Source organism: Octodon degus, unplaced genomic scaffold, assembly GCF_000260255.1.
Source record: "Octodon degus isolate 3935 unplaced genomic scaffold, OctDeg1.0 scaffold00221, whole genome shotgun sequence".
NCBI classification, from domain to species: domain Eukaryota; kingdom Metazoa; phylum Chordata; class Mammalia; order Rodentia; family Octodontidae; genus Octodon; species Octodon degus.
In genome coordinates, this window is record NW_004524797.1 from 3618760 (window position 1) to 3645073 (window position 26314).

Here is a 26314-nt window from a genome sequence, read left to right on the forward strand (position 1 = left end):
TCCCGTGTGATTTGATTTCTGTCCAGGAACTCTTTGCCTACCCCTATGTCTTCAAGAGTTCCTCCTACTTTCTCTTCCAGGAGACTTAGTGTCTCTGCTTTAATGTTTAGATCTTTAATCCATTTTGACGATAGTTTAGTGCATGGTGATAAACCTGGGTGAAGTTTGAGTTTTTGGCGTGTAGAGAGCCAGTTTTTCCAGCACCATTTGTTCAAGAGGGTATCTTTCTTATAGTGAGTATGTTTGGCCCCTTTGTCAAAGATAGGTGACTGAGTGTGTTTGTAGAGGCTTCAGCATCTTCTATTCTATTCCATTGATCCTCAGGTCTATTTTGTTGCCAGTACCCTGCTGATTTTATCACAGTAGCCTTGTAGTATAATTTCAAGTCAGGAATTGTAATGCCTCCTGCTTGTCTTTATTGCCCAGGATTGCCTTTGCTATTCTAGGTCTTTTCTGTTTCCAAATAAATTTTAGGAATGATTTCTCTAGGTCTGTGAGGTATGTCGGTGGTAGTCTGATAGGGATTGCACTAAATCTGTACAGCAATTTTGGGAATATGGCCATCTTCACAATGTTGCTTCTTCCTATTCAGGAGCCTGGAATATCTTTCCATTTTCTGAAGTACTCTATGATCTCTTTTTTCAGAGTACTGTAATTTTCCTTGAAAAGATCTTTGACTTCTTTAGGTAGATGAATTCCAAGGTATTTCGTTTTCCGCTTTGCCTTTGTAAAAGGTATTGTTTCTATAATTTCCCTCTTCAGTGTGTTTGTTGTCTGTGTAGAGGAATGCTGTTGACTTTTGGGTATTGACTTTATAGCCTGCTATGCTATTGAATTTCCATGTTAATTCTGGTAGGTTCATGGAGTTTTTTGGGTCTTCCAAGTAAAGTATCATGTCATCTGCAAATAAGATAATTTAACTTCTTTACCTATTCTTATTCCTTTTATTTCTTTCTCTTCTCTAATAGCTCTAGCTAATGATTCTAGAACTATATTGAATAGGAGTGGTGATAGAGGACATCCTTGTTTTGTACCAGATCTAAGAGTAAAAAAATTTCAGTTTTTCCCCATTGAGAATTATGTTAACTGTTGGGTTTTCATAAATGGCTTTTAGCATATTGAAATAGACGCCATCCATTCCAATATTCTGTAGGACTTTGAACATGAGTGAGTGTTGGACTTTGTCAAAAGCCTTTTCTGCATCAACTGAAATGATCATGTGGTCTTTAGTGTTCCCTCTATTGCTATAGTGTGTTACATTCTTAGATTTTCAAATATTGAAGCATCCTTGCATCCCTGGGATGAATCCTACCTGGTCATGGTGTATGATCTTCTTGATGATTAGCTGTATTCTGTTTGCTAAGATTTTATTAAGGATTTTTGAATCTATGTTCATGAGGCAGATTGGCCTGTAGTTCTCTTTCTTATTTGCGTCTTTCCTTGATTTTGGAATCAGTATAATACTAGCTTCGAGGAATGATTTTGGGAGCATTTATTCCTTTTCTATTTTATTGAAGAGTTTGAGGAATATAGGGACTACATCTTCTGTAAATGTCTTGTAGAATTCAGCTGTGAATCCATCCGGAGCTGGACTTTTATTTTTTGGTAGGTTTTTAATTACATCTCGTATTGCATTGGCTGTTATTGGCCTTTGAGAGTGGTTATATCTTGTCGATTCAGTTGTGGTAATTTGTACCTTTCTAGGAATCTGTCCATTCCTTCTGTGTCTTCTATCTGTGACAGTAAACATTCTCCAAGTAGCTATTGTTAATCTTCTGAATTTCCAATGGGTCTGTGGTAATTACACCCTTTTCATTCTTTATTGCTTCTGTTTGAATTTTTTCTTTCCTCTTTTTCATGAGCTTATCTAGGGGTGTATCAATTTTACTTAATCTTTCAAAGAACCAGCTTTTTCTTTGTTAATTCTTTGAATTGTTTTCTTTGTCTCTATTGAACTAATTTCTGCTCTGATCTTTATGATTTCTTCCCATATTTGGGCTCTCGTTTTGGTTTGCTCTTCCTTTACTAGTTGTGGAAGGTGCAGCATTAGTGTATTTGTTTGTTTCCGTTCTGTTTTTCTAATGTGTATGTTCACAACTATTAATTTCCCTCTGATAACTGCTTTCATTGTATCCCATAAATTCTGATAAGTTGTGCTTGAATTTTCATTGAATTGTAGATATTGTTGAATTTCTTGTTGAATTTCATCTGTGACCCATTGGTTGCTGAGTAGGGTGTCATTTAATTTCCATGTATTGAAAGGTTTTTTCTGGTTTCTTTTGTCATTTATTTCCAATTTCATTGCACTGTGGTCAGATAATGAGCACAGGATAATTTCTGTTTTTTTTAGATATTCTTAAGCATTACCTATGGACCATATGTGGTCTATTTTAGAAAATGACCCATGTGCAGCTGAGAAAAATGTATACTCAGCTGTTTTGGTGCGGAACACTCTATATGTCCACCAAGTCCATGTGTTTGAACTTCTGGTTCAGTTCTATTATTTCTTTGCCAAGTTTTTGTCTGGTTGACCTAAATTTTGGGGATAAGGGGGTGTTAAGTTCTCCTCTTAAGATTGTGGTCTTGGATATTAGATTTTTCATGTCCATTAATATTTGCTTTATATAGTGGGGTGTTCCCGTGTTTGGTGCATACATATTTATGAGTGGTGCCTCTTCCTGTTGAATTTTTCCCCTAACCTGTATATAGTGGCCTTCTTTATTTTGCTTGATCCTTCTTGGTTTGAAGTTGCGACTGTCTGAGAATAGGAATGCTACCCCTGCTTTTTTCTGAGGTGTTGGGGCATTTAATATCATGTTCCATCCTTTGACTTTCATCCTATGAATATTTTTATGATTTAAATATGTTTCTTGTGTACAGCATATTGTTGGATTTTGTTTCCTAATCCACTGTGCCAGTCTGTTTCTCTTAAGTGGTAAATTGAGTCCATTTACATTGATGGTTAGAATTGAGATGCATTGACTTATGATTGACATGTTATTTACCTGTTGTCGTTTACTCCTTTTTCTCCTGTGTTTAATTGCTTTCCCTAATATTTAATTGGTTGCTTTGGATCTCGTTCGTGGAGTTCTGATCATTTTGGTCCCTCTCTAGAACATCTTTCAGGAGCCCATGTAGGGTGTGCTTTTTCATCATGAAATTCTTTAGTTGTTCTTTGTCATGGAAGTATTTCACTTCTTTATCAAACTTGAAAGAGTTTTGTAGGGTATTGTAGTATAGGCTGGAACTTGTTTTCATAGAGGACATGATGTACTCTGCTTCATACTCTTCTTGCCTTCATGGTTTGTGAAGAAAAGTCAGCCGTAATTATAATGGGTTTTCCTTTGAATGTGATCTGCTTCTTTTTTTTTAGCGGCTTTCAGTTTATTATTCTTGTGCTGAATTGTGTGTTTTTAATTGGCTTCAGGTTACTTGGCGTTCTGTATGCTTCGGTTACCTAAATGTCAAATTGTTTCCTCCTTTGGGAAGTTTTCTGCTGTTACTTCTGCCCATATTTTTTTAATGCCATTTGTTTTGACTCCTTCTTTCTCATTGATGCCTATTATTCTCACATTGTTCATCTTTGCATCATCTTGCGGGTGATGGATTATTTTTTCCTGCATTGTAGTTGTTTTTAAGAGATCCTTTCTTACCTTTTCACTAGCTGCACCAGTGTCTTCAAGATCTGAAACTGTCTTCACTTTCACATAAATGGCTTTGCAAGCTTCTGGTTGAGGTTTTAAATTCCTGTATATCTCTTTGACTCTGCTTTATGCGATCTATTTCTTTCCTGTATTGCTCATTCAAGGAATCCGTCATTTTTCTAATCTTCTCTATTTTTTTTATCAATGTCTTCTGTAGAAGCAGTTATTGTTTCACTCCAATCTTTTTTTTTCTGATTGGTTTTCCTCCCTATGTTTCTGTAGTTGATTGTTTACTTCAGATGCTGAGTTCCGAGAATTCTTTTCTTATTTCAGGAAATTCCACTCTGAGTTCCTTTATAACTTTCTTCTCTTTCTTATTTACTATTGATGCTATTAAGTCATACATTTGAGCTGAGCTAGTGTCCTCTGCACTTGTTTTGGGTGGGCACTGGGTTTCTTCCATATGTTTCAGCATTTGATTCTTTACTGCTGATGCTATTAATTCAGGGATTTCTTTTTCATTTCCAATCAGAGTTCCTCTATACCTTTCTGCAGCTGTTTCTTCATTTCAGAAGCTGTTGATTCATTGCTTTCAGCTGTGTGATTCTCACTTTGTTCTGTGTGAGTGCCTTCTCCACTTGTTATGGGTGGGCTTGGGGTCTGAGATTGCATTTTGCTGCTTCTCGTTGTCATTTTGTGTAGCCCTGTCTTCTGATCTTTATTGTAGATCTTCGGTGCAGTTATAACCTTCGCACCTACTGAAGTTCAGGTGGAGAAGTTTGGATTTATCCAGTTGTGCCTGAGTTGGGTCTGGCTGCTGTGTTCAGCTCCTTCCTCGTGCTGCCCTTTGGGGTGAACCTGTTGTACCCCTCTGGCAAGATGTTTTGCTCCTGGATTTGCTGGGTGGTTTTGTCCCCTATACTCTCTGCAGGGATTGAAGCTGCAGGGCTTCACCCCAGGCCTGTATGCCAGGCCTGAGCTGAGTGTGAAGGAGACAAGGTGGAGTAGGGGGGCAAGGCAGCTCTCGCACACACTGTTGGGCTTGAGCTAGGAGTGGATCTGGGAGTTCCCGCAACATGGTAGAAATTCCTACTCGGTGCACTGGGTGGGGTGGGGGGGGTGCTACGGAGTTTTGGGGTTGCCCCAAGGGGGTGGAAGAAGGTCTCACCCACGCTGAGCCTGGGCTGGGAACGGTAGGTCCTGCCGGCGCAGGGTTTCTTGTAGCTCTACCACACACTTACCGTGCCTGGGCTAGGACTGGATCTGGAGGTTCCTGGAACGCGTCACGGAGGGGTTACATCTTATAGGAATATTTTTACTGCCCTAAAAATGTGGCCTTTGTTTTAAAACACAGGGAGAAGTTATTACAATTCTTTATATAGCAGTTACATTATGAGATTTGAAAGGCAGCCTGGTGGATTTGTGGAAAATGTGTTAGTAGACTAAGTGTTAGACTTTATAAAAATTGGGAGCATGAATTAAATCATAGAGTTGACCTGGGACTGATATAAGTAGATGGGTTACAGAAATGTAATAGTTAGTTGAACTGGCAGATATCAGTAACCCATTGGGGATTAGTGGAGGAGAGTAAAAGAAGATTCATAAAGGTCACAGGCTTCTGGCTAAGGCTATCTTGAGTGGATGGATGACATCTAGTAGCCTTTTGGATTTATTTTTGTTCCCTAACTGGTAGATGGGCTGTGTGTATAACTCAGTGGTAGAGTGCTTGTCTAGTATGTGTGGCCCTGAGTTCTATACCCATCACCATAAAACAAAACAGAAACAAACATCCAGGGGAGATACAGGTTGAAGATGTATACTTGTGAATAATTTCATCTCTAGCAATCTTATCTAGTTTCTTTCTAGCAATCCTTCCATACCAGAAAGTCTTCACCTTATTAATCGTTTCACCCTTCCAGTGTGCTTCATGTCCTGGATGTTGTCATGGTCATTCATTGTAGTTGGAAGGCCTCTTTTCCTTTTTTGCTTCATTATGCTCATGTGGCAGCCAGTCCTCATTCATCAGCTTCTCTCCCTCTGCATACGGATACCCATCAGGTGATCGAAGCTGCTGTCCATCAGACACCACTAGGTTCACTTGACTCACTTGCTGTGTGCCCAGAATTCTCACAGTGGCCCTTCATGCTCCTAGGCAGCTCGGTGACATTCATTCTCTTGACCCCCTGCTTTATGCCTTCACTTCCCTGCATGGGTCATCAGTGCCTCTGTACTTGTCTTCACTTGAGACTGATGCTACTGTTCCCAAGTCTTCTAGGAAACTGAACCAGTATGAAGAGAACTTCCACAGACTCACTGTCACCGACCAACAATTTTCTCCCTTTTCCTCCATATCATACCTTGATAAAACATATTTTACATACATTTGTAACTGTTATTTCTTCTATCTTGAAAAAACTCATTATTTTTGTGAGCTACTAAGCCATCACTTCTTTTTGTACAGCTTCTTGAAAGAGTTATCTGCAATACATTTCTAGTTCTTACTACCCATCTCTCTCGAATCCATTTAATAAAGCTTGTATCAACAAAATTCTATGGAGACTATTCTCATTGCTAAAATCATTCATCAATTCTTAGTGCTAAATTTGTTTTGAATAGTCAATGGCACTTGGTAGTGTCCATCACTCCTAATTAATATAGTGAGGATTGAATTCAGGGCCTTGTCACTGAGCTACATTTCCAAACCTTTTATTTTTTATTTTGAGTCAGGGTCTTGCTAAGTTGCTGCAACTCAGGATCCTTCTCTCTTAGCCTGGCATTGCTCTCTTAGCTTCTCATTTGTTGACTTTCCAATCTTCTCAGCTAGTTCGCCTTGTATTTCCTGGCCCTTCCAAGTTGTAGTGCATTAGGGTTCTTCAGTTCTAGTAATCTTCCTTGGTAATTTCAACTAGTCATGGGGCTTTACAAGACATATGCTAATGGCTTCTGATTCATATAAACCTCAGTTGTCTCTGGAATTTGTGACTCAGATCCATCTGCCCCCTTTACACTTTCAGTGGGTGTCTGATGCCTTAGTCTCAACAGAACTGTAGGTAATCTATTGATTGATTTCTCTCCCTAAACCTAGTCCATGTGCAACCTTTCTTGATACCAGCTCCATCTTCTGAGATGCTCAGACAAAACACCAAGATATTGTTGTTTTTTCTCGTATACCCCATATGCAGTTAGTGGGAAATCTATTAGTTAGTGCTTTTTTCAAGATATGTCCAGAATTTGTTTGCACCTTACCATTCCCTCCTGTTCTACTGCTCTTCCTAGTCCATGTCAACATTTTCTTTTGGGGATGATTGCAGCAGCCTTCTTGATGGTATCCAGTAGACCATACTGAACACAGTGGCCAGAGTAAGACTTTGAAAATAAAAGCCAGTTCATATAATTTTCTCCTAAAACTGTTCAGTGGCTCCTCCAAATCACTAAATGCAGGCCTTATGAGGTTTGGCTCCTTTACCTGTGTTTCCCACTCCACTGCAGCCATACTTACAGTTCTTGGATGCGGCATTTGTGATCCTCCCATCTTTGGAAGCTTTTCTCTTCTTTTGCTAGTTAGGCTGTCCTCTCAGTTTTCTGCATGGCAGACATACTCTATCACTTTGTGTTTTTACTTAAATGCCACCCTTCTTTTTAAAAAAGTCTGTGTTTCTGGGGATAAGACCCCAAACCTCATATACTCAAGACAAGCACTGTACCATTACACTATACCTTAGCCTCATGTCACCTTCTTAATAAAGCCTATGCCAACCACCTACCTATTTAAAAATTACATTCTAGTTTTTCTGGCAAACACATGGCACTCATGAGTTCTCTTAACACACATACCCTTTTTTTTAACCTCTCACAGCCCTCTCTTTCTCTTTTTACACACACACGCACACATGCACACACATGTACACACACACACCACCACCACCACCACCTTTTGACATAGCCATTTAGTTTACTTATGTTTATTGATCCCCTTCCTTAGAGTGTCAACAGGCAGGAGTCTTAAGCTAATATATCCCAAATGCTTACTACAGTAGTGACTGGCACATAACAGGTGCTCAGTAAAAGTATTAAGTGGCTGAGTAAAAAATTCAGCACATAGGCCAGGAAGCAAAGGAGATGACCTTTAGAGGATATATGGGGTGAAAGTTGAGGGTAGTGAACTGAAATCCAGGGTCTGCCTTTATTTTATGTTACGTTATACTTTTATAACATATTTTTATGTGTTATATTTATATTTATTTTTTGTGATATTTATTTTTTGTGATACTGGGGATTGAACTCAGGACCTTGTGCTTGCCAGGCAAGTGCTTATTCTACTGAGCTATCTCCCCAGCCCCTCTACCTTTAATAACAGGAAAAGAAATAGCAACTTAATACTTTAGGTATTTGGAAAGTATGACCAAAAGTCAGTTGCAGAAAATGATATCCAGGAAGGATTACTTGAATGATACGTAGCCTACAGATTCTTATTATATTCTGATTTTAATCTTTGGATTAAGCCAAACTGTCCAAGAACTGCAGATCTAGGACATTGTTATTGCTCTCTGTGGGACTCTTGATTTTACTGAGCTTTGACTTTTGGCCATTAGCCTACCACGAAGGACAGTATTTTAGCAGTCTTATGAGACTTCATTATATTATTGAACTTATTGCAGATGTGTTATTGAGGCTGTTACTCTCTTTATTAGAAAGTACCATCTTTAAATGAGGACCACTAGAGTCAAGTTCCCTTGAGTTTAATAATGATAGTAACTGTGCTTCTTGGGAATAACTTGTTTGGTTTTATTTTATGGAGATTGCTTTTTGCGTGGTGGTGGTACTAGTGATTGAATCCAGAGCATCCTACCTGCCAGGGAAGCACTCTGCATCCTCTGAGCTACATTTCCTGCTATGGGATGATTACTTTCTTTGCCATTGATTGACCTTCCTTCTTTACTCCCATTCTTTCCTCTTTTTCTCCTTCATTTTTTTCCTTTGTCCCTCCCTTATACCTTTCCTCTCTGTTAACAGTTTTTAGTATATTCAGAGCTGTGCAACTACCAACAGAGTCCATTTTAAAACATTTTGATCCCCTCAAGAAGTCCCTGGGCCTGCCATGCCAGCCCTCCCTCTGGGCTGTGCGGAGATGGTGATTGACACTGGGTGTGGTGGCATGCTCCTGTAATCCCAGCTCTTGGGAGACTGTAAACAGGTGGATCACTACACGTCCGATCTAGTAGTGAGACCCTGAACACCCTATAAACCCCTCTCCTGAAAAAAAAAAAAAATAAAAATAAAGAAGAAATTCCATACCCTTCAACTATTATTCCCATGTCTTCCTGTTAACTCTAGCCCTGGAGTGCTAGCTGCTAATCTGTTCTCTGTCTTTAAATAGACTTATTCTGGAAATTTTATGTGAATGAATATATATGGTCTTCTGTGTCTGACTTCTTTCAGTTCACATAATATTTTTAAGGTTTATGTATATTGTAGAATGGCTGAATAATAATCTGTAGTGTGGGTAACACACAACATTCATCAGTTGATGAACATTTGAAGTGTTTATACTTTTGGGGCCATTATGGCAAACTTTTGTGTGACATAGGTTTTACACTTGGGTAAATTCCTAGGAGGATTGCTGGATTAAATGGTAAGTAACTCAGTACTTAACTTTTTGAGGATGCCAGACTTTTCCAAAGCAGTTGTACCATCTTATGTTCCCTGTAATACTCAACATTTGTAATCATCTTACCCCACCATACTTTACCGTGAAATGGTATCTTATTGTAGTTTTGCTTTGCATCTCCACAATGATTAAATACTTTGTATTAGCTATTTACATGTATTTACAGGGCTTATTGAAAAGTCTGTATAGATTATTTATCCATTTCTTAATATGTGATTTTTTTTGTCTTTTAATCATTATTTGTTCTTGGTATAGATCCCTTATCAGATGTAAAGTTTGTATATTTTTTCGTTTACTTTGTGAATTTTCACTTTCTTAGTAGGCACGAAAAATCTTAGTTTTGATGTAGTCCAGTCTATCTCTGTTGTTATAGTTGTTGTTGCTTTTGATCTCATGGCTAAGAACTTATTGCCCAGTCTAAGGTCACAAAAACTTATGCCTCTGTTTTTTTTCTAAGATTTAAGAGCATAGCTCTTATACTTAGATCCGTGACCCCTTTTGAGTTAAGTTTTATGTATATTGTGAGGAGGTTCGGCTTCATTCTTCTGTATGTGGTATCCAGTTATTCCAGTATCATTTGTTGAAGAGATTATTCTTTCCTTGTTGAACTGTCTTAGCACTCTTATCAAAAGTCTGTTGGCCATGGAGGGATGGCTTATTTCTAGGCTCTCAATCCTATTCTGTGACCTCTGTATCAGCCTTACAACTGGTTTTATCTGTTGGGAAACTTAAGAGTCCAGTGTGAAACCTGCTGGGAAGTGTCCAGGCACCATAGGGATTGGAAGGTAACTCACTTCACTGTGACTTTCCTGATTTGCCTTTGTCCAGGCTTCCTGTTTGTTGTTATGAGTGCTTTATGATAAGCTTCGAATCCTTTGTGATACATTAATAAATATACATACTGTTCTTAGGCTTCACATGTTTTACTAATCAGTTCTAATTGAAGACTAGCTAATTTATATATTAGCTTAAAAATATGAATTTTCTGTTAAATACCTAAAATGTTCCCCTATGTCAAGTTATTATCTTCAGCTGAGGATCTTGCCTGTGTATTTACTTTCAATTGAAATTCAGATAATTTCTAAGGTTAGCACTCACTTGACTACTTCACTGTTTGTTGTTAATAACTTATTTTTGTCTTCTCTCTGTATCGTAAATGTTTGTTCTTTGAACACTGAGAAGTGTCATGAATATAATTTGATGGTGTGTATATAGAACAGTAAATGTTTGCACTTATTTATTATTCAGTAATCCCATTTTCAGGTACCTAAGTCTACAGAATAACACTGGAAAAGTGCACATTCATAAGATGTCTATTATCACGCCTAGTTCATATTATGAAAATTGAAAACTACTGATAATATATTAGAATGAGGAGCAGATAAGTTAGCCATATTATAGTTACCAGATAGAATGTTATGGTTCTATTTTTAAATGATGGTGATAAAGATTTATTTAGCAACTTTAAAATTCATGTGTTTTAACATAGTTAAGAGGAAGAACTGTGTAAAACAGGCATCAGAAAGACTAGGAAAATACACAAATGGCAAGTTTTTTCAGGTGCTAGAAAAGTGACTTTTTTCTGTTCCTGTTTAGATTTTTCATTTTTTCATATCTTTTAGCTTAGAAACCTGTAATGCAAAAATTTGTAATTCCCATAGAAATTCTTTTTTTTATTTTCTTTTTCAGATGTGAATCTGGTTACACTGGACAGCACTGTGAAAAGACAGACTTTAGTATTCTCTATGTAGTGCCAAGCAGGCAGAAACTTACTCATGTGCTTATTGCAGCCATTATTGGAGCTGTGCAGATCGCCATTATAGTAGCAATTGTCATGTGCATAACAAGGTAAATAATGATATAAGAAGTATCAATTTAAACTGTAATACGTAGCAATTAAACTACAGACAGTCCTTGGAGCACACTAGAATGACAGAGGTTTTAAATCCACCAGCAGAGATTCTAGATAATCTGCTCATGTACAGAAGAACCATATAAAAGTGTTTTGAATCTTGCAGAACAATACTTTGATCTCTGCATTTCACCCTGAGAATACATTTGTCTGTGGTAAATATAAGAAGGGGGGAAAAAAAAATCCAAAGTTGAAGTTACCTACTTTTCGTATTACATCATTGTCTTAACTTTACTTCATATTTTGAATTACAGGGTTAATAGGCTTTAAAGTTCTATATCATAAATAAAATTCATTTATCATAAAGGACGTACTTGGAGCATAGCTGGCATGTAATGAATGTTTTCCAAACTGAGTCAGACTAAATTGGATTTGAAAAAAAATCAGAGCAAATGTCCTTGTGCTTCTCAGCCAGTCCTGTCTTTTCTCCTTGCTCACCTCTTTCTGTGTCTTTTAGGGTTTGGTTCACATGTCACATAAACCTCATCTTTGTATTTTCCTGGGCAGAAGATTGGAGCATTTTAAATATGTATATTGATAAGCCATATTGGATTTATGGTCCTTCTATCTGAGGTCTGGATAGATGCTAGACCTTTAGTAGTCTTAGCCATCTGGAGCTGAATTGATAAATGTAGAAATGAAAAAAGAAACTTCTCTGAGTAAAAGACATTTTTTGTTAATTCCAGGCACAAAATCAATGTGCTTTACTCCACAGAACAGATGATCTGCCTTTAGGCAAGACTATTGGTATAAAAATGGTCAGTAGATCAAAGAAGGGACATAATGGCATAACAAATAATGACAACAGAAAGAAAGGAAGAAGAAACCCCATTCAGTAGTATGGCTGGCTGTGGCCACTTAATACAGATTCAAGGATTAATGAGTTTGCCTGTGGCCATCCAATAACTGTTAAGAGTGCCTGGTTAGGATTGAGTGCTGATTCTTAAATTATTCATCTTTCCACTGAACCATCAAGATAAGGTGGCAGGTATGATCACTGCATAGGAGCAGGGTTCAAAATTGATTTTAGGGTAGGAGTTTGAGACTTGAGGAGGGGATAGACTTGGTACAAACAGTTTTTCCAGAGCATTATTCAAAGGGTCACATGCAAAATTTACTGGAGTAGGGAAAATGTGTGATAGGGAGAGACCATTTTGGAACATAACTAGAATAGTAAGAGTGGTGTCATAAATGATTTGGAAGGCCAAAAAAAGTAGATTTAAAGAAAGGGAAAATTTCGAGGCCAGTGATAGTGCTATCCCAGAGAATCAAAGGCTGTTAGAGGCACTGAAGAGCACCTTTGAGTTCAGTTCTTTAGGAATTGAGGAAACTGAAACCTTGAGATCATAGAACAACTTAGTTAAGCCCGTTTCTAACCCCCAAACCAGCCTTTTACTCACTCCATGGTTTTGTTCTTTGTGGGCTGTAATATCCAATTTTAAACTCAAAATTATATGGCAGATATTAAATCAGTACCTCTGAGTTTCTAATCCACCTCCATTGCTGCCTTCACAGGCACTTGGACAGCAGTGACAGTGTCTTCACTGCCCAGTATCTCCATGACTGAAGGATTGCCTTATTGTATTTATCTCAGATTTCTTCATGAGGCCTGCCTTTTGTGTGGTATCCTCCCCAAAGTCTTGCTGTGTTTGGATTTGGAATATTATAGTAATGTGCTTGGACTTATCTACATTAAATATTTAAGGAGTACCTCTTCCACACAGTCTATTACGGGACAGCTGTTCATGTATCCCATAGTAGCTGTTGCTTAGGAAGAATCATTCTTGAAAAGGATGTTTTCACTGACCTGCTTATCAATACTGCATGAGTTTGTTACATTTTCTTCTTTTATAGTTCAAATCTTAGTGTATTTTTTTAGGCTTAAGAATGACAGCTTGGTAAGGACTTTGAATATCATCTTAGTCATGCCCTCTTATATTACATGTGAAAAAGACAATGGTTTCAAGGACCTGAAACTTTCCTAAGGTCATCATGAGTTAGTGATGGTTAAATAGTGCTTGACCTCTCCATAAGTGAAATGGAGATGATTCTCATAAATGAAATGGAGGTGATTCCAGTTCTGTCTACCTCAAATATTTTTATGAGGATTAGTGAGTCTTTAGAAAACCATGCACAAAATAAAAATATTATCATTATCAAGGCTTTTAAGTCAAGACAAAGCACTATTCTATGAAGTTGAATAAAAACATGAGCCTTCAGATTAGGAACACCTCATTATTATATAACTTTCTGTCCATTAGGTTATAAATTCCTTTATAATTAGAGATTAGTTCAATTGTTAATACAATATTTTTACATATAGGGAAATTAAAGTTACACACATTAGCGGAGCCCAAACTCAGAACTACCAAAATTCATGTTAGCCCTTTTATAGTGCTTTTCATAACTCAGCATCTTGTGCACAGCAAGAACTGTTTGCAGTCTGGAGAGCAGGCGCAAGAGTACTTATATCACCATGAGATTCTTTCCATGGAGAAACATTATGATTGATTGAGAGGAGAATCAAGAATTGTCTCTTGTCCTCAGGGCCCCCGTTTTCTGTGGTGTATTCTGGTAGGGTATCGAACAACTCCTTTTGAGTCATTGTTTAAAATCAGTGGACAGTTTTGCCTGTTCATATTTGAAGCTAATGTGTAGTTTTCTTCTTGATTTTTTTTTTCCCCTTTCATTTAAGCTTTTCTTGTCCTTTTAGGGGTGTCATTATGCTCAGGGAAAGTAAATAGATCAAGATACTTTCAAATGTTATCTGTCTTGCATGTTGGCAGCCACTGTGACTGGGGACTTGCCACACCAGACAAGAAGCAGGTATCCCTGTCTGGGATGTATATGCAGTAGTTTAGACTTTGAATGAGCATTGTTCTGGTAGGTCTGTTTCTAGTCAGGCGTGCCTAATCTTCCCAATACCCAGCATTTTTTTTTTTAAGAGTAGGAAGAATTTATTGAGGGAAAGAAAGCTTCTTTCTAAGAGAGACAGAGGAGGTCATGATAAAATGGATTGCACATCAACCCCACTTCTCAAGGGTGTTTTATTGAATAAAGCCACAAGATGAGGTAGGTTCAAGGTGGGACAGAACTGTAATCAGTCAATAAGATTATAGGTATAGTCGCTGAGGTAATATTGATCCAATGAGAAATCACAAGGTGGTTATGATGTAGGACAAATCTAGGGTCAACCAATAAGATTACAACAAAGATAGTTGCTTGAGTATTAATGATTAATGGGGATCAAATTGAGAAGCACACCTAGCAAGCACACATGAGATGGACAAGGACTTCTCTAGATCAGTGAGTTAAGGAGGTTTGATCCTCCGCTCCAGGTTATTGATGCCTACTTAGAATATCAATCACTATTGGTCATTCCTTGGGGAAGTATATGGGTGAGTAGTTCCTTTTCTTTAAGCTTGGCCTTCAGTGAATGCGCCTCTAGCTATGATTATCTTCTGTATTGACCTTTCCAGGACCAAGCCCTGCCTGACTGCCTACAATGTTTCTACCTAATTTAGCTATCTATAATCCCTCCTCTAAATAAGTAACCCTAATTTCTTTAAAAGGGCAAGGATTGAAGACTGATATGGCTATTTCCAGCTGAGGAGGGTCTAGTTGTGATTGACAGACAGAGATACTCCACAGATGGCCTATCTAGTAGGCACTAGGTGATCTTGTCTTAGGCAGATGTACAGCTTAGTCTGGAGGAAATGAGGTCACAGAAACAATTAAGTATACTTGGGCCAAATAATAAAATCAGCAGGATAATTATGAGTATCACCAACTAAGTTTCTACCAGGAGCGGCAGGTACTAGCTTTCTGTAAAGAGGGTAAGGAAAAGATCCAGGGAATTTCAGAATCTGACACCGACACCCAGCTTTGTAGGAAAGGTGTTTTATATTGGCTTTCTTTTTTTTTTTGCACCAAATAGCTTCATGTAATTGCATTCAATATGGCTTTATGTATGAATGTGCTTAATTTGGAAGCATTTGAAATAGTCCTAATAATCTTTTCTTCTTTTTTTTTTTTTAATGCAACAGAAAATGCCCCAAAAATAATAGAGGACGTCGACAGAAGCAAAACTTAGGTCATTTTACTTCAGATACATCATCTAGAATGGTTTAAACTGATGACTTTTATATGTACGCTGACCATGTGATATACACTTATTATGTCTTTTTTTAAAAAATGGAAATATTTATTTCAGAGGCCTTATTTTTGGACATTTTTAGTGTAGTACTGTCGGCTCGTATTTAGAATATTTAACTACAACAGTTTTGGACTGTTTAGTAGTCTTTGTTTTATGGTTTTAAATACAGAAGTTGATTTCACAAATTTGTACCACATGGTAATTCTAAGATTTGTTCTTTACCCATGGAATGTAATATTTTTGCAAAAATGGACCCACTCACAAATGGTTATAAAGTCATACTCACTTCTTCCACAGTGACCACAGCAAATGACCAAGCATGAACTAAAGGTAAAGATGTTTACAGATTACTTTTCTTACACATAAAAAAACCCTAGAAGACACTGTGTTTAAATAGATATTTAAATGTTTTTGAGATTTAGTATCTGATTTTTTTAGACACTGCGTACCGCATGAACTACAAAGCTGTGTGTGTTAGATGTAAAATATTTATAAAATGTATGGACTGAAATTTCGTTATTCCTCACTTTGAAACAATAATTCTGATAATTTGAAAAAGAACCTGGTAGTAGTGATGGAACAGATCACTAAAAAATAGATTTAGATATTGTCAAAATAGACTTTTTAACAAAGGAACTGGAATAAAGCCTTCTATCAGTTACACTACTTTAATACACATTCATTTTTAAACAAAATATTTGTTTTAACATAAATAAACAAATTGTATCAGTGTTTGTGAATACAATGCAAAATTGTTAATGATTGGTGCTCTTAAAGTGAGCTTAAAAATGACCTAAGACCTCTATCTGAATTTGTCCTGTAATAATAGTTATATTAATAGATTGTTGGTGTTTAAAGGTCTGAAGTGTGAGTAGAATGTATTGAGCTATTTAATGTGTAGTTTAGGTACTTAAAAGTATGCATGGAGAATTTACAAAATATGTTCAAAATTAAATATTAATTTTAATATTTGGTTTGGAAAAGCATGTTATAATATAATGTTTTCACTATATGACCTGTTTCGGTGTGGTTATTTACTTTATTCTTTAATATTGATGTATCAGTATATATAATAGATGAATTTAAGAAAAAGCAGATTGTATTTCAAAATTCCACTTGCTTTTACAAATACTACTTGGAATTATTGAAAGACAAAAGCTTTACCCAGTAGTTGGAATTTGTTACTTGGCTACTAGCCTTAAGTAAGGCAGCTTCAGTGAACTTTTTTAAAAAAGCTTTTATCTACTCCCACACAGTCTTATTTAAGTCCCTTAGTCAATCAGCAAGCATGTTTGGAACAGTTTCCTATGCTTTGCGAGGGCTCATATTGCAGAACGGTCACGTATGTGTATTTGTAGTTATAAATACTTGACCGTTCTCCAGGGGCGGGGTTTCCAACCCTTTAAGCAGCTCTGTTGCCTGTTATCAAGCTGGGTTTTTGCTCCAACTGCCAGAATTAATTGCAGTAGGACTCCTCTTACTGAAAAATAAAATGGAACATAACGGGTCTGCTTCAAATGCTGATAGAATCCACCAAAATCGTCTGTCGAGTGTCTCTGAAGATGAAGACCAAGATGCTGCTCTTACTATTGTCACTGTGCTGGACAAAGTCGCCACCATTGTGGACAGTGTGCAGGCAAGCCAGAAGAGAATAGAAGAGAGACATAGGGAAATGGAAAATGCCATAAAATCTGTGCAGATTGACCTGTTGAAGCTTTCACAGTCACACAGCAATACAAGCTATGTCATTAACAAGCTGTTTGAGAAAACTCGAAAAGTCAGTGCTCACATTAGAGATGTGAAGGCCCGAGTAGAAAACCAACAAGTTCGTGTGACAAAAGTTGAAACCAAACAAGAAGAAATAATGAAGAAAAACAAATTCCGTGTTGTAATATTCCAGGTAAGCTTGCATTAATGTTCATCTTGCTTTCTATAATCTCTTGGATCCTTTAATTGCCAGCATGTCCTATCAGAGGTTTTCTATGTCACTTCTTAGCCTTTGTATGTATAATGTATAGAGTTCTGGATCAGCAGAGACCTCATGGTAAAACAATTTCTACATTAATTAATGTACTATCATATCTGTATTTTTAACTTCTCAAGCATTTCATGTAATATGAACTGTGGCTAATACCGAAGGCTATTTCTTGCCTTTGAAACTTAATATTGGAAAGGCTCTTTTACCATGTTAGCCTTAGTGTAGTGTGCATGATGTCCTCTCATAGAATTTGTAAATGTTAGCCCTAGAAGAGACCTTTGAAATCTCTAGTTTAAAACACCTCATGATTGCATGAAAGCTAGGAGGGTTGCTTCCCTGCTATGCCTTGAGATTCCACAGAACTATGAAAACAGGAAATCTGGCAACTAATATACTTAGAAAAATATTTATTCTTATTGTAGAGAGACTGGAAAGTCCAACCAGTAAAATATAAATGTTTAAGAATGTTATGTGTTTATTGGAATTTTTACTTATCAACCATAATAATAGGAACAGCTATTTCTTTAAGGAGCAATCAGGATTTAAACATATTGTTACAGTATTACTTTAATATAGATACAGAAGTTACATAAATAGTTCCTTATTTGATTGCAGATTCTTTTTACCTAGCTGATTTAACAATGTCATTTTTATGTGGCAGTGTGTATTGAGCTAAGTTCCTGTAACACTGTGCTCACATCTTAAAAATAGAACTGTATCAATGGCAAATACATAATATCTACAGTATATTTTATAAACTCTTACAAATTAGAAGGAAAGAATTGAACTCTTCTCCCACCATAAAAAAAAAGTGAAGTCAGATGTATAGTAGAGCTTAAGGGTATGAGAAAGGAAGTATCTTCATGTTTTGCTGAAAGAAATATTAATTAATGCAAAGTAGTTTTACTAAGTGTAAATTTTACTCTGTTATAAACCTTTAAAAATTTGCAAATCTTAGCCAAAAATTTTTTGTTCTAAAAATAAGATCAGAAGTCCGGCTTAATAGCTCAGCAGATTAAAGCACCTGCAAGCAGACGCAGGGCCCCGGGATTCGATGCCCAGGCTTGCTGTGCTGGCCCCACCCCCAGGACATGCTGAGATGGCAATTGAGTGGTGGTGTGCACCTGTAATCCCAGTTCTTGGGAGGCTGTAAACAGGCGGATCACTACGAGTCCAATCTAGTAGTGAGACCCTGAACACCCTGTAGACCCTTCCCTAAAATAGAGAAAAAATGAAAATAAATAAATAATAAGATCAGGAATGTGTGCAAGGATGTACAATAATGGATATATAAAGTGTTATCACAACTGTATTTTTAAAATGGACACCTGTGTGCACAAGGGGAGAACTCTGCAAGAGTAAAAATAAAGTAGAAACACTGGTGGGTTATGTAGAGAAATACTGTGAACTCCTAAAGATGTCACCTGTAAGCACCCAGAGTGTTCTTTACCCATTAGTCATTTCTCTGTAGTCTTTGTTGACTGACAGAGTTACACTGGGATGGTAAAGTGGCATTTTGGATTTATTGTAAAGTACTTGCAATTGTTTAGAAAAAAGACTAGGAAAAAGAGAGAGTAGCGGTGCTATATCAGAGGTGGGCAGAATGGAGTATGCCTCTCAAAGTCCTTTCCCATTTCCCTTTCCTTCCAGGTCCCTTGAGACCATTTCTGCCTTAAAAAAAAATCTCACCATACTTTCAGAGGCTGGTTCAGTGTTAGGGTATGTTGCAGGGAATCTAGATGTGGTGTTAGAGAACATAGTACTGGCTCTTCGGTTCATATTCTAAGTGTATTAGTGAATGGTTTTCAACCTCCATTTATGTGTGCTGTGCCAGGAACATAGCAGCATCCAGCATAACTCCTGAGGATGTTTTTGCCAGGCAGTGGACCCAGGTGTCAGTCAAGATATAGCACAAACACTTCTGAAAGTGCTGTTTGTCCACTGATAACAATTTCTTTGAGATTAAAATGCTTTTATTTTTACTCCCTGTAACTTACTGGTAATTTTTCCTATCTTCAAGCTCCTGTAATGAAAGAAACTGGGAAGTACTAATTTAGGACAGATTTCTTTCCTTATAAGGTGTTAAGCCATGAAAATTCTGTGAAATTACGTTGTGGAGAGTAGTGCAGCAATTTGCCAAAAAGCAGTTGTTACATTTTATAAACGTGGAGAAAAGATAAAGGCATATGGCATGGACAGAGAGCTAGAACACTCACAGTGTTCACATGGTTATTCTTAGCACTTAAAAATAGTTGTAATTATTGTAGCTCATTTGTATATGTGGATATGTAGAGATTTTCCCTTCTACTAAAATTATCTTGTAACTGAGCTGTTAACTTACAGTACAATTGTTTTTTTCCATTTGAGTTTTTCCTGAAAAAGGCCTGGGTATATCTTTTTGCTGTAATACTTTTTTTTTTTGTCTTTTTGAGACAGTCTCATCGTGCAGCTCAGGCTGGCCTTGAGCTCACTTTGTAGCCCAGGATGGTTTTGAACTTGCAGAAATCTTTCTGCCTCAACCTCCCAAATGCTGGGGTTTCAGGCATGTGCCACCACGCCCAGCTTCGACTGTAATCTTTATTGATATTATGTCTCCTATAATTGTTTAAAAATAATATTTTAAAGGCAGTTATGTTTCTCTTTGAATACACTTTCATCTTGATGATCCCTCTTTGTCAGTCCTGTGAGCCACACATTATATTGTGTCTTCCTGTAATTTTGGTCATTAACTGCTAGTATCTGGTTACTAAGTGAGCTGTTTGGCTATGCCCTAATGGTAAGTCCCAGACTTCTATGTATCTAAAAATTCCCAGCTATATTACTTTACTGTTTAGTCAAGTGCACTTTACTCTTCCCCACTGTGTATTCATTGTTACAAAAATGACATTTTTTTTTTAACCTGAAACTTTACAAATACAATTATACTTAGGAATCAACTCTAATTCAACCCTATAATCTTCAATTATTATCAGAGTATATTCACCATTCATTTATTGCTGACTCATAGGAATTGTAAAATGGGTCTCTAGAGCAAGTACTTTTTCTGACTCCACTTCATTGTGCTGTTTTTTTAGGCTGATTTGGTAGTATTTGTTGTACAGTGGAACAGAACGGTGTGTGCTTCCTGAGTTAAGCTATATCTGATGTCTTTATAGCAAGCTCAGGATAGTTTTTTCCCTACCAAGAAGTAATTACTCAAGGTCTCCTTCCTTTTCCAATTATTCCTTCTCAGGCCAGGCCAACCCACACTGTATTGCTGAAGCTATTCGCCTCTGCAGCTGTCAGGAAAGGAGAGGAATAATTTTACTGTCTCTTAACTGATTCATCAGAGAGTTATGAGACACCCACCTCTGCCTTTTTTAGTTCGCAGACATTCCAGTCCTGTAGCCAGATAATTTAATTTTAAATAAATATCCAAAGAAATAAGGTTCCAGGGATGCCTTCTTGACTACCAGGCTGATTAAATTTTAGAATGTGTAAGTGTATTTTTGTATACATTATTGAATAGACATAATCTGGATCTCAAACAGAACACGATTTCTTTTAGCTAATTTGTGGTTCAGTTAAAAAAATCTCATGATCCTTACAGTTGGGATTGTTTGGTTTTAGAAATAATCTGAATAGTAAGCTGTCCTCCTTTATACCCGTGCTCTGGCCAGGCTTCAAGGCCACCTGTGTCTGTTGTTTTCTCCCATCCAGCTTTCACCCATAATCTTTGGATACCTGACATAATTGTTGGACCTCTCCCTCTCTTATTGAAATTGCTTCCTGCTCAACCTCTGGCAGTGCTGCATTCTTCTGGGTGTGTGTGTGTGTGTGTGTTTTTTTTTTTCTCCTGTTTTGTGGTTGATATTTCTCCTTTCTTATTCTTTTTTATCTCTTCCTTCTTATCTTCAAGACCCAAATCCATGATCACCAGCATGAGACTTGAAAATATTTTATAAATATTACCAAAGGTAACTTGGTAATAAGTCTTAGCTTGACCTGAAGTTATTTGGTGGTAGAACCTAACCTGAAATAGCATGAGGTTATATATGGTTTATCCAACCTCAGTGTAAGTGTTCGTATTTCTTACTGTAGAATTGTTTGTTCCTAAGATCTCACTGGGGTCACATGTTTGTAGTGCATCACATTATTTTTACAAAATCCAGAATATTTTGAATTTTGAACATGCCTTATCTCCAAGGAATGTTGAATGTCTTAGTGACTTCTGCCATCCTCATGACTTTAGGTGTTCTGCTTTTTTTTTTTTAAATTAAACTTTTTTTAATGGTCCTTCATTTAATATATTTTTATTTATTTTTTATTGTTTATTTATTCATTTATTTTTTGTGTGTGGCCAGCTCAGCCCACCAGGAGGCGGAACTGGCTGACATGTGGTGCTGGGGGTTGAACCGTGGTCCCTGTGCTTTGCTTAGCTTAGTTTGTTCTAAGTAGGTGCTTTAGACCACTGAGCCATCTCACCAGCCCCCTCATGACTTTTATTATCATTCTATATCAATGACTCTGAAATTTAACTTTAGGACACTCATGTGCTTAACTTCCCCTACCCCATCTCTACCACGTGTCCAATGAGTGTTTCAAAGACGTGCTGAGATCTTGTCTTTCTCGACCAGTCTCTCCCTCCTGCTGTCATTATGTTAGTTTAGCAAATCCTGTAGCTACTCTCACCTTACCTTGCCCCTATAGCTTGTTTTCAACAGAGTCATCCTTATGTAGTGTCAGATCATCTCAAAATCTTTAAAAATTATTCTCTAATACTCAGAATAGAGACCAGTTATCTTTTGTATTAGACACAGAGTCCTTTGTAACATGGCCCATGTGCTCTCTCTCATCCTTCTTGTTCCTCTTGCTCCTTGGTCACTTTGTTTTAGCTGCACTGTCTCTTAAGTATCTCTTTTCTTCCTGCACAGCCTTCAGGTCCAGGCTTAGATGTCACTTTGTTAAGCCTTTCTGTCCAATGCATTTCTGAATAGCACTTCCCCTTGCACTGAGCATCCCCTTCTTGCTCTTTGCACCTTGGCATTCATTGCCACACAACTTGCTATGTATTTTACACATTTGTCTCTCTGTCTCTCCAAGAAACAATGATCTCTTTCGTTTGTTTTTTTTAAAATAAAGTTTCTGAGTTCCTGTGATATTGAATAATATATGATGATAGCTAGCTTCCTAACTCTTTGTTGAAGACATAAGTTTATTAATCCAATAATAATTTATTAGAGTATACCTACTATATATGCTGGGAGTAAATCAGAATTAATCATAGTACTGTCTCTGCTTTGAGGACCCTAACACCACACTAGGCCCCAGGAGCACACACATAAATAAGTATAATTCTAGTTCAATTCAAACTGCAGTAACTTGCAGTGGTGCAAACGTATTGCTTTGGTATAAATTGGAGACATCAGCCACCTTGGGGAATTCTGGTCATTTGAAATTGATGCTTGAAGAAAGGCACCCTTCAGAGTTGTAAAGAGGAGGGTCACTTAAGGTGTCTAACAGAAACCTTACAGGGAATGAAAACATTTTATGCTTTAGGAACTGAGTGGTTGCTAGGTTAGTGAAGAGGGAAAACGGGTCAGGCTGACTGGAGAGATTCTGAGCACACTCCACAATTTGAATTCTCTCCTACAAGTATGGAGGAATCTCCAGAAAGTTTTAAAGAGATGTGATCAGGATTATGCTTCAGTAATATTCTTCAGAAAATAGGTGATATTCTAGAAGTTGAGGGACCAGTAAACAGTCATTACATAGTTCATGCCTGAGATGACAAGAATCTCAGTTACAATATTAGTAGAGAAAGGAGGGAGCATGTGAGTTGTTAAACAAATATTATTCATAGGGCTTGGTGACCAGTTGAATGTAGGATGAGTGGGAGAAGAAATACTAAGGATGATGATTCTTGGGTTTCTATGTGTGTGGCACCTGGATAGTTATTGGTACAGAGCGATAGAGGAGAAGAAGTCAAAGTGAAGAGGATGATGAATGCGCCATGATGTTTGGACTTGGTATGTTTGAGGGGCCTGTTACACACAGGTGAAATTCTCCCATTATTTTTGTGTGTCTTCATTTTAGAAGTGGAGAGGTATAGATGAAGTGAGGAAAGGATCACAGAGAAAGAAGACCTGGGCAATTCCAGCGTTTCAGAAGTAGGGAGAGGATAAATAGCCCATGGAGAAAGTTTGCAGGATGTGGCTAGCAGGCCCAAGAGCTGTTCTGTACTGCAAACAAAGCACTTACCTGCTCTGCTTTTCTTTTCTTTAGGAAGAGCTTCGATGTCCGACATCCCTGTCCATTGTCAAAGACAGAAACCTCACCAAGAACCAGGAGGAAGAAGACAGTGTCTTTGATCCCCCGATAGAGCTCTCTTCTGATGAGGAATATTATGTTGAAGAAAGCAGATCTGCCAGGTTTAGAAAGTCAGGCAAGGAGCGCATCGATCACATCAAAAAGGCATTTTCCAAAGAAAACATGCAGAAGACAAGGCAGAATTTTGACAAGAAAGTGAACAGAATTAGAACAAGAATAGTGACGCCTGAGAGGAGAGAGAGGTTGAGGCAGTCAGGAGAGAGGCTGCGGCAGTCAGGAGAGAGGCTGCGGCAGTCAGGGGAAAGATTGAAGAAATCTATTTCTAGTGCCGCTCCCTCAAAGGAAGCCTTTAAAATGAGCAGCCTTAGGAAGGCCAAAGACCGAACTGTGGCTGAAGGTCAGGAAGCAGGCAGGGAGATGGGTGTGGACATGGTTGCCCGGAGCCCGTCTCTAGTTCCCATCCCTGAGCTCCATACTGATGAGCTCAGTGAAACAGAGCAGGAGGAAGCCAGGGCAGGGTATGTGGCCCATGGAGGAGGGGAGATCTCAACCCCTGAGCCTTTAAAGGTTACTTTTAAACCTCAGGTGAGAGTAGAGGATGATGAATCGCTTTTGTTAGATTTAAAGCAGTCCTCATAAGGAGAAATTAGGTAAAAAGGCTCAAATCATGGAGTTTTAATTTGTGTGATATAATTATCTACATTTATTTATATGCTGTATAGGAAAATTAGTGATATGAGTGTATCATTTCTTACATTTAAAATTTTGACTACCATATAAATATTATATACATTTCCTTGGGAATTCTTTTTATTTTTTGTGGGCATATATGATAGTAGGTAGCAGCCTTTTCCCTCTCCTGTTGTCTATCTTTGTGGCAGCATGTGGTTATAGCATGATAACTTTATTAATAGTGAGACACTTCCAAGTCAGCTGCTTATCCTTACCCATAGCAGCGTGGTGGCTTTGCCTCTTCTGCCCTGCTGAGGGCAATGTCACACGGTCTGGGAGAGCAGGCAAACCTTTAGAGAAAGGAACCACTCTGGGCTCTCATTTACACCTTCTGAGTAATCCCTGAGCACCAGGCAGTGAGGGCCTAGGTTGGACAAAAATTAAAATCAGTCCTCTTAAATATTTTCTTAGAAGCAAGTATATAAAATAAATGTTTGAATGATAAACTTTTCATCAAAGACTACAGCCAATGGGGCTGGTGAGAGCTCAGTGGTCTAAAGCGCCTGCTCAGGCAAGTGCACAGGGACTGTGGTTCCATCCCCAGCACCACATGCCACACTAGCCCCACCCCAGGGTGGGCTGAGGCAGCCACAACAAAAATAAAGACTACAACCAAACTTCAGGTTTTGTATGTCTCTTCAAATGTTTCTTGGAAAATACTTTTTCCCCCTCCGTATTTTAAGGAAGAGTCTACATGGTGTTCAGGGTTTCACTACTAGATCGGTCTCATAGTGATTCTCCTGTTTACAGCCTCCCAAGTGCTGGGATTACAGGCATGCACCATCATTGCTGTCTCAGCATCCCCCAGGGGCAGGGCCAGCACAGCAAGCCCAGGGATTGAAACCTTAGCCCCTGTGCCTGCTTGCAGGCACTTTAATCTGCTGAGCTATTTGGCTGGCCCTGGAAAGTACTTTTCTAATTTTCTTTTGCTTTTAGATTTGTGGTGGACTCTAGTAGCAACTTTTGCAGTGTGAGGCATAAGACTGGCTCTGTTATCAATTACCTTGCTTTCTCCCCCCCCCCTTTTTTTTTATTTGGTTTTTTTTTTTTGTGCCCCCCCCCCTTTTTTTTTTTTGGTGGAACCAGGGATTGAACTCAGGTCCTTGTGCTTGCCAGGCAAGCGCTTTTTCTACTGAGCTATCTACCCGGCCCACTTTTCTTTTTCTTTTATAAGGGATTGGACACAGTCCTTCACATTGAGCTTCATACATTCTTCATACATACATCCCCCCCTTAATTATTTTGAGAAAGAGTTTTGCTCTGTAGTTCAGGCTAGTCTTCAACTTATCTGTAGCCCAGGCTGGCCTTGAACTTGTAGCAGTCCTGTGTTAGCCTTTTGAGTGCTGAGATTACAAACAGGCATGTACCAGCATGCCTGGCCTTTCAGTCCTTTTTGAGATAGTCTGTTTCTTGCTAAGTTACCTAGGTAGTTTTGAACTCAATCCTTGTGCATCAGCTTTCCAGTAGCTGGGATTACAAGATTGTGCCACTATGCGTGGCTGTCAGGTGGCATTTGTAAAGCCTTTTGTGTTGCTGTGGGCTTGGAAATTACCTCCAGCGCTTCTCTTTTCCAGAGTGAAGCCTTCGTGGCCCAGCTGTACAGTACAGCATTTATAAGTGTTCATCATAACTGCTTTGAGTCAGATTGCTCTTAGCTGTTAACTTTTAGAGAGGAAGTAGATTAATTCCAAAGAAAGAAATGGTCATGCAAGGTTTATGCTTCTAGTACATTTAAATCTTTTTTGTTTGTTTGTTTAACTATGGGAAAAATGATGGAACTGTTGAATTTGATCATAACCAACTATTCCATTTTTCAGACTTTCAAATCAGTTTTGGGCCATCCTATAGTAACTAAAAATGAATACATACCTAAATACACAGGAACGCATAAGGTATTTAACTTGGTTATCCAGAT

The 26314-nt window shown here is 38.0% G+C and overlaps 2 protein-coding genes across 3 annotated transcripts in view; both read left to right on the forward strand.

The window, feature by feature from the left end:
• The window catches only part of Tmeff1 (transmembrane protein with EGF like and two follistatin like domains 1), a 133477-nt gene extending 117085 nt beyond the window's left edge, over positions 1–16392 (forward strand). Inside the window, exons 9-10 of one of the 2 annotated variants that reach the window (XM_004645228.1) lie at positions 11002–11160; positions 15271–16392. In XM_004645228.1, coding sequence (XP_004645285.1) covers positions 11002–11160; positions 15271–15355 — 244 coding nt within the window. In that variant the 3' untranslated portion in view covers positions 15356–16392. The remainder of the gene's footprint in view (positions 1–11001; positions 11161–15270) is intronic. The other variant, XM_023705449.1, reaches the window with a different exon arrangement.
• A 373-nt stretch (positions 16393–16765) lies between these two features.
• Positions 16766–25134, forward strand: Cavin4 (caveolae associated protein 4). Its single transcript, XM_004645229.2, has 2 exons — positions 16766–17280; positions 23623–25134. The coding sequence occupies exons 1-2, from the start codon at positions 16873–16875 to the stop codon at positions 24304–24306; spliced, it is 1092 nt and encodes a 363-aa protein (XP_004645286.1). The 5' UTR covers positions 16766–16872; the 3' UTR covers positions 24307–25134.
• The last annotated feature ends 1180 nt before the right edge of the window (positions 25135–26314 follow it).

Coding starts and splice junctions, on each gene's coding strand:
- Cavin4 (XM_004645229.2), top strand. CDS start 16,873: ATGGAACATAACGGGTCTGCTTCAAATGCTGATAGAATCCACCAAAAT. Junction 17,281..23,622: donor TCCGTGTTGTAATATTCCAG/GTAAGCTTGCAT, acceptor TCTTTTCTTTAG/GAAGAGCTTCGATGTCCGAC.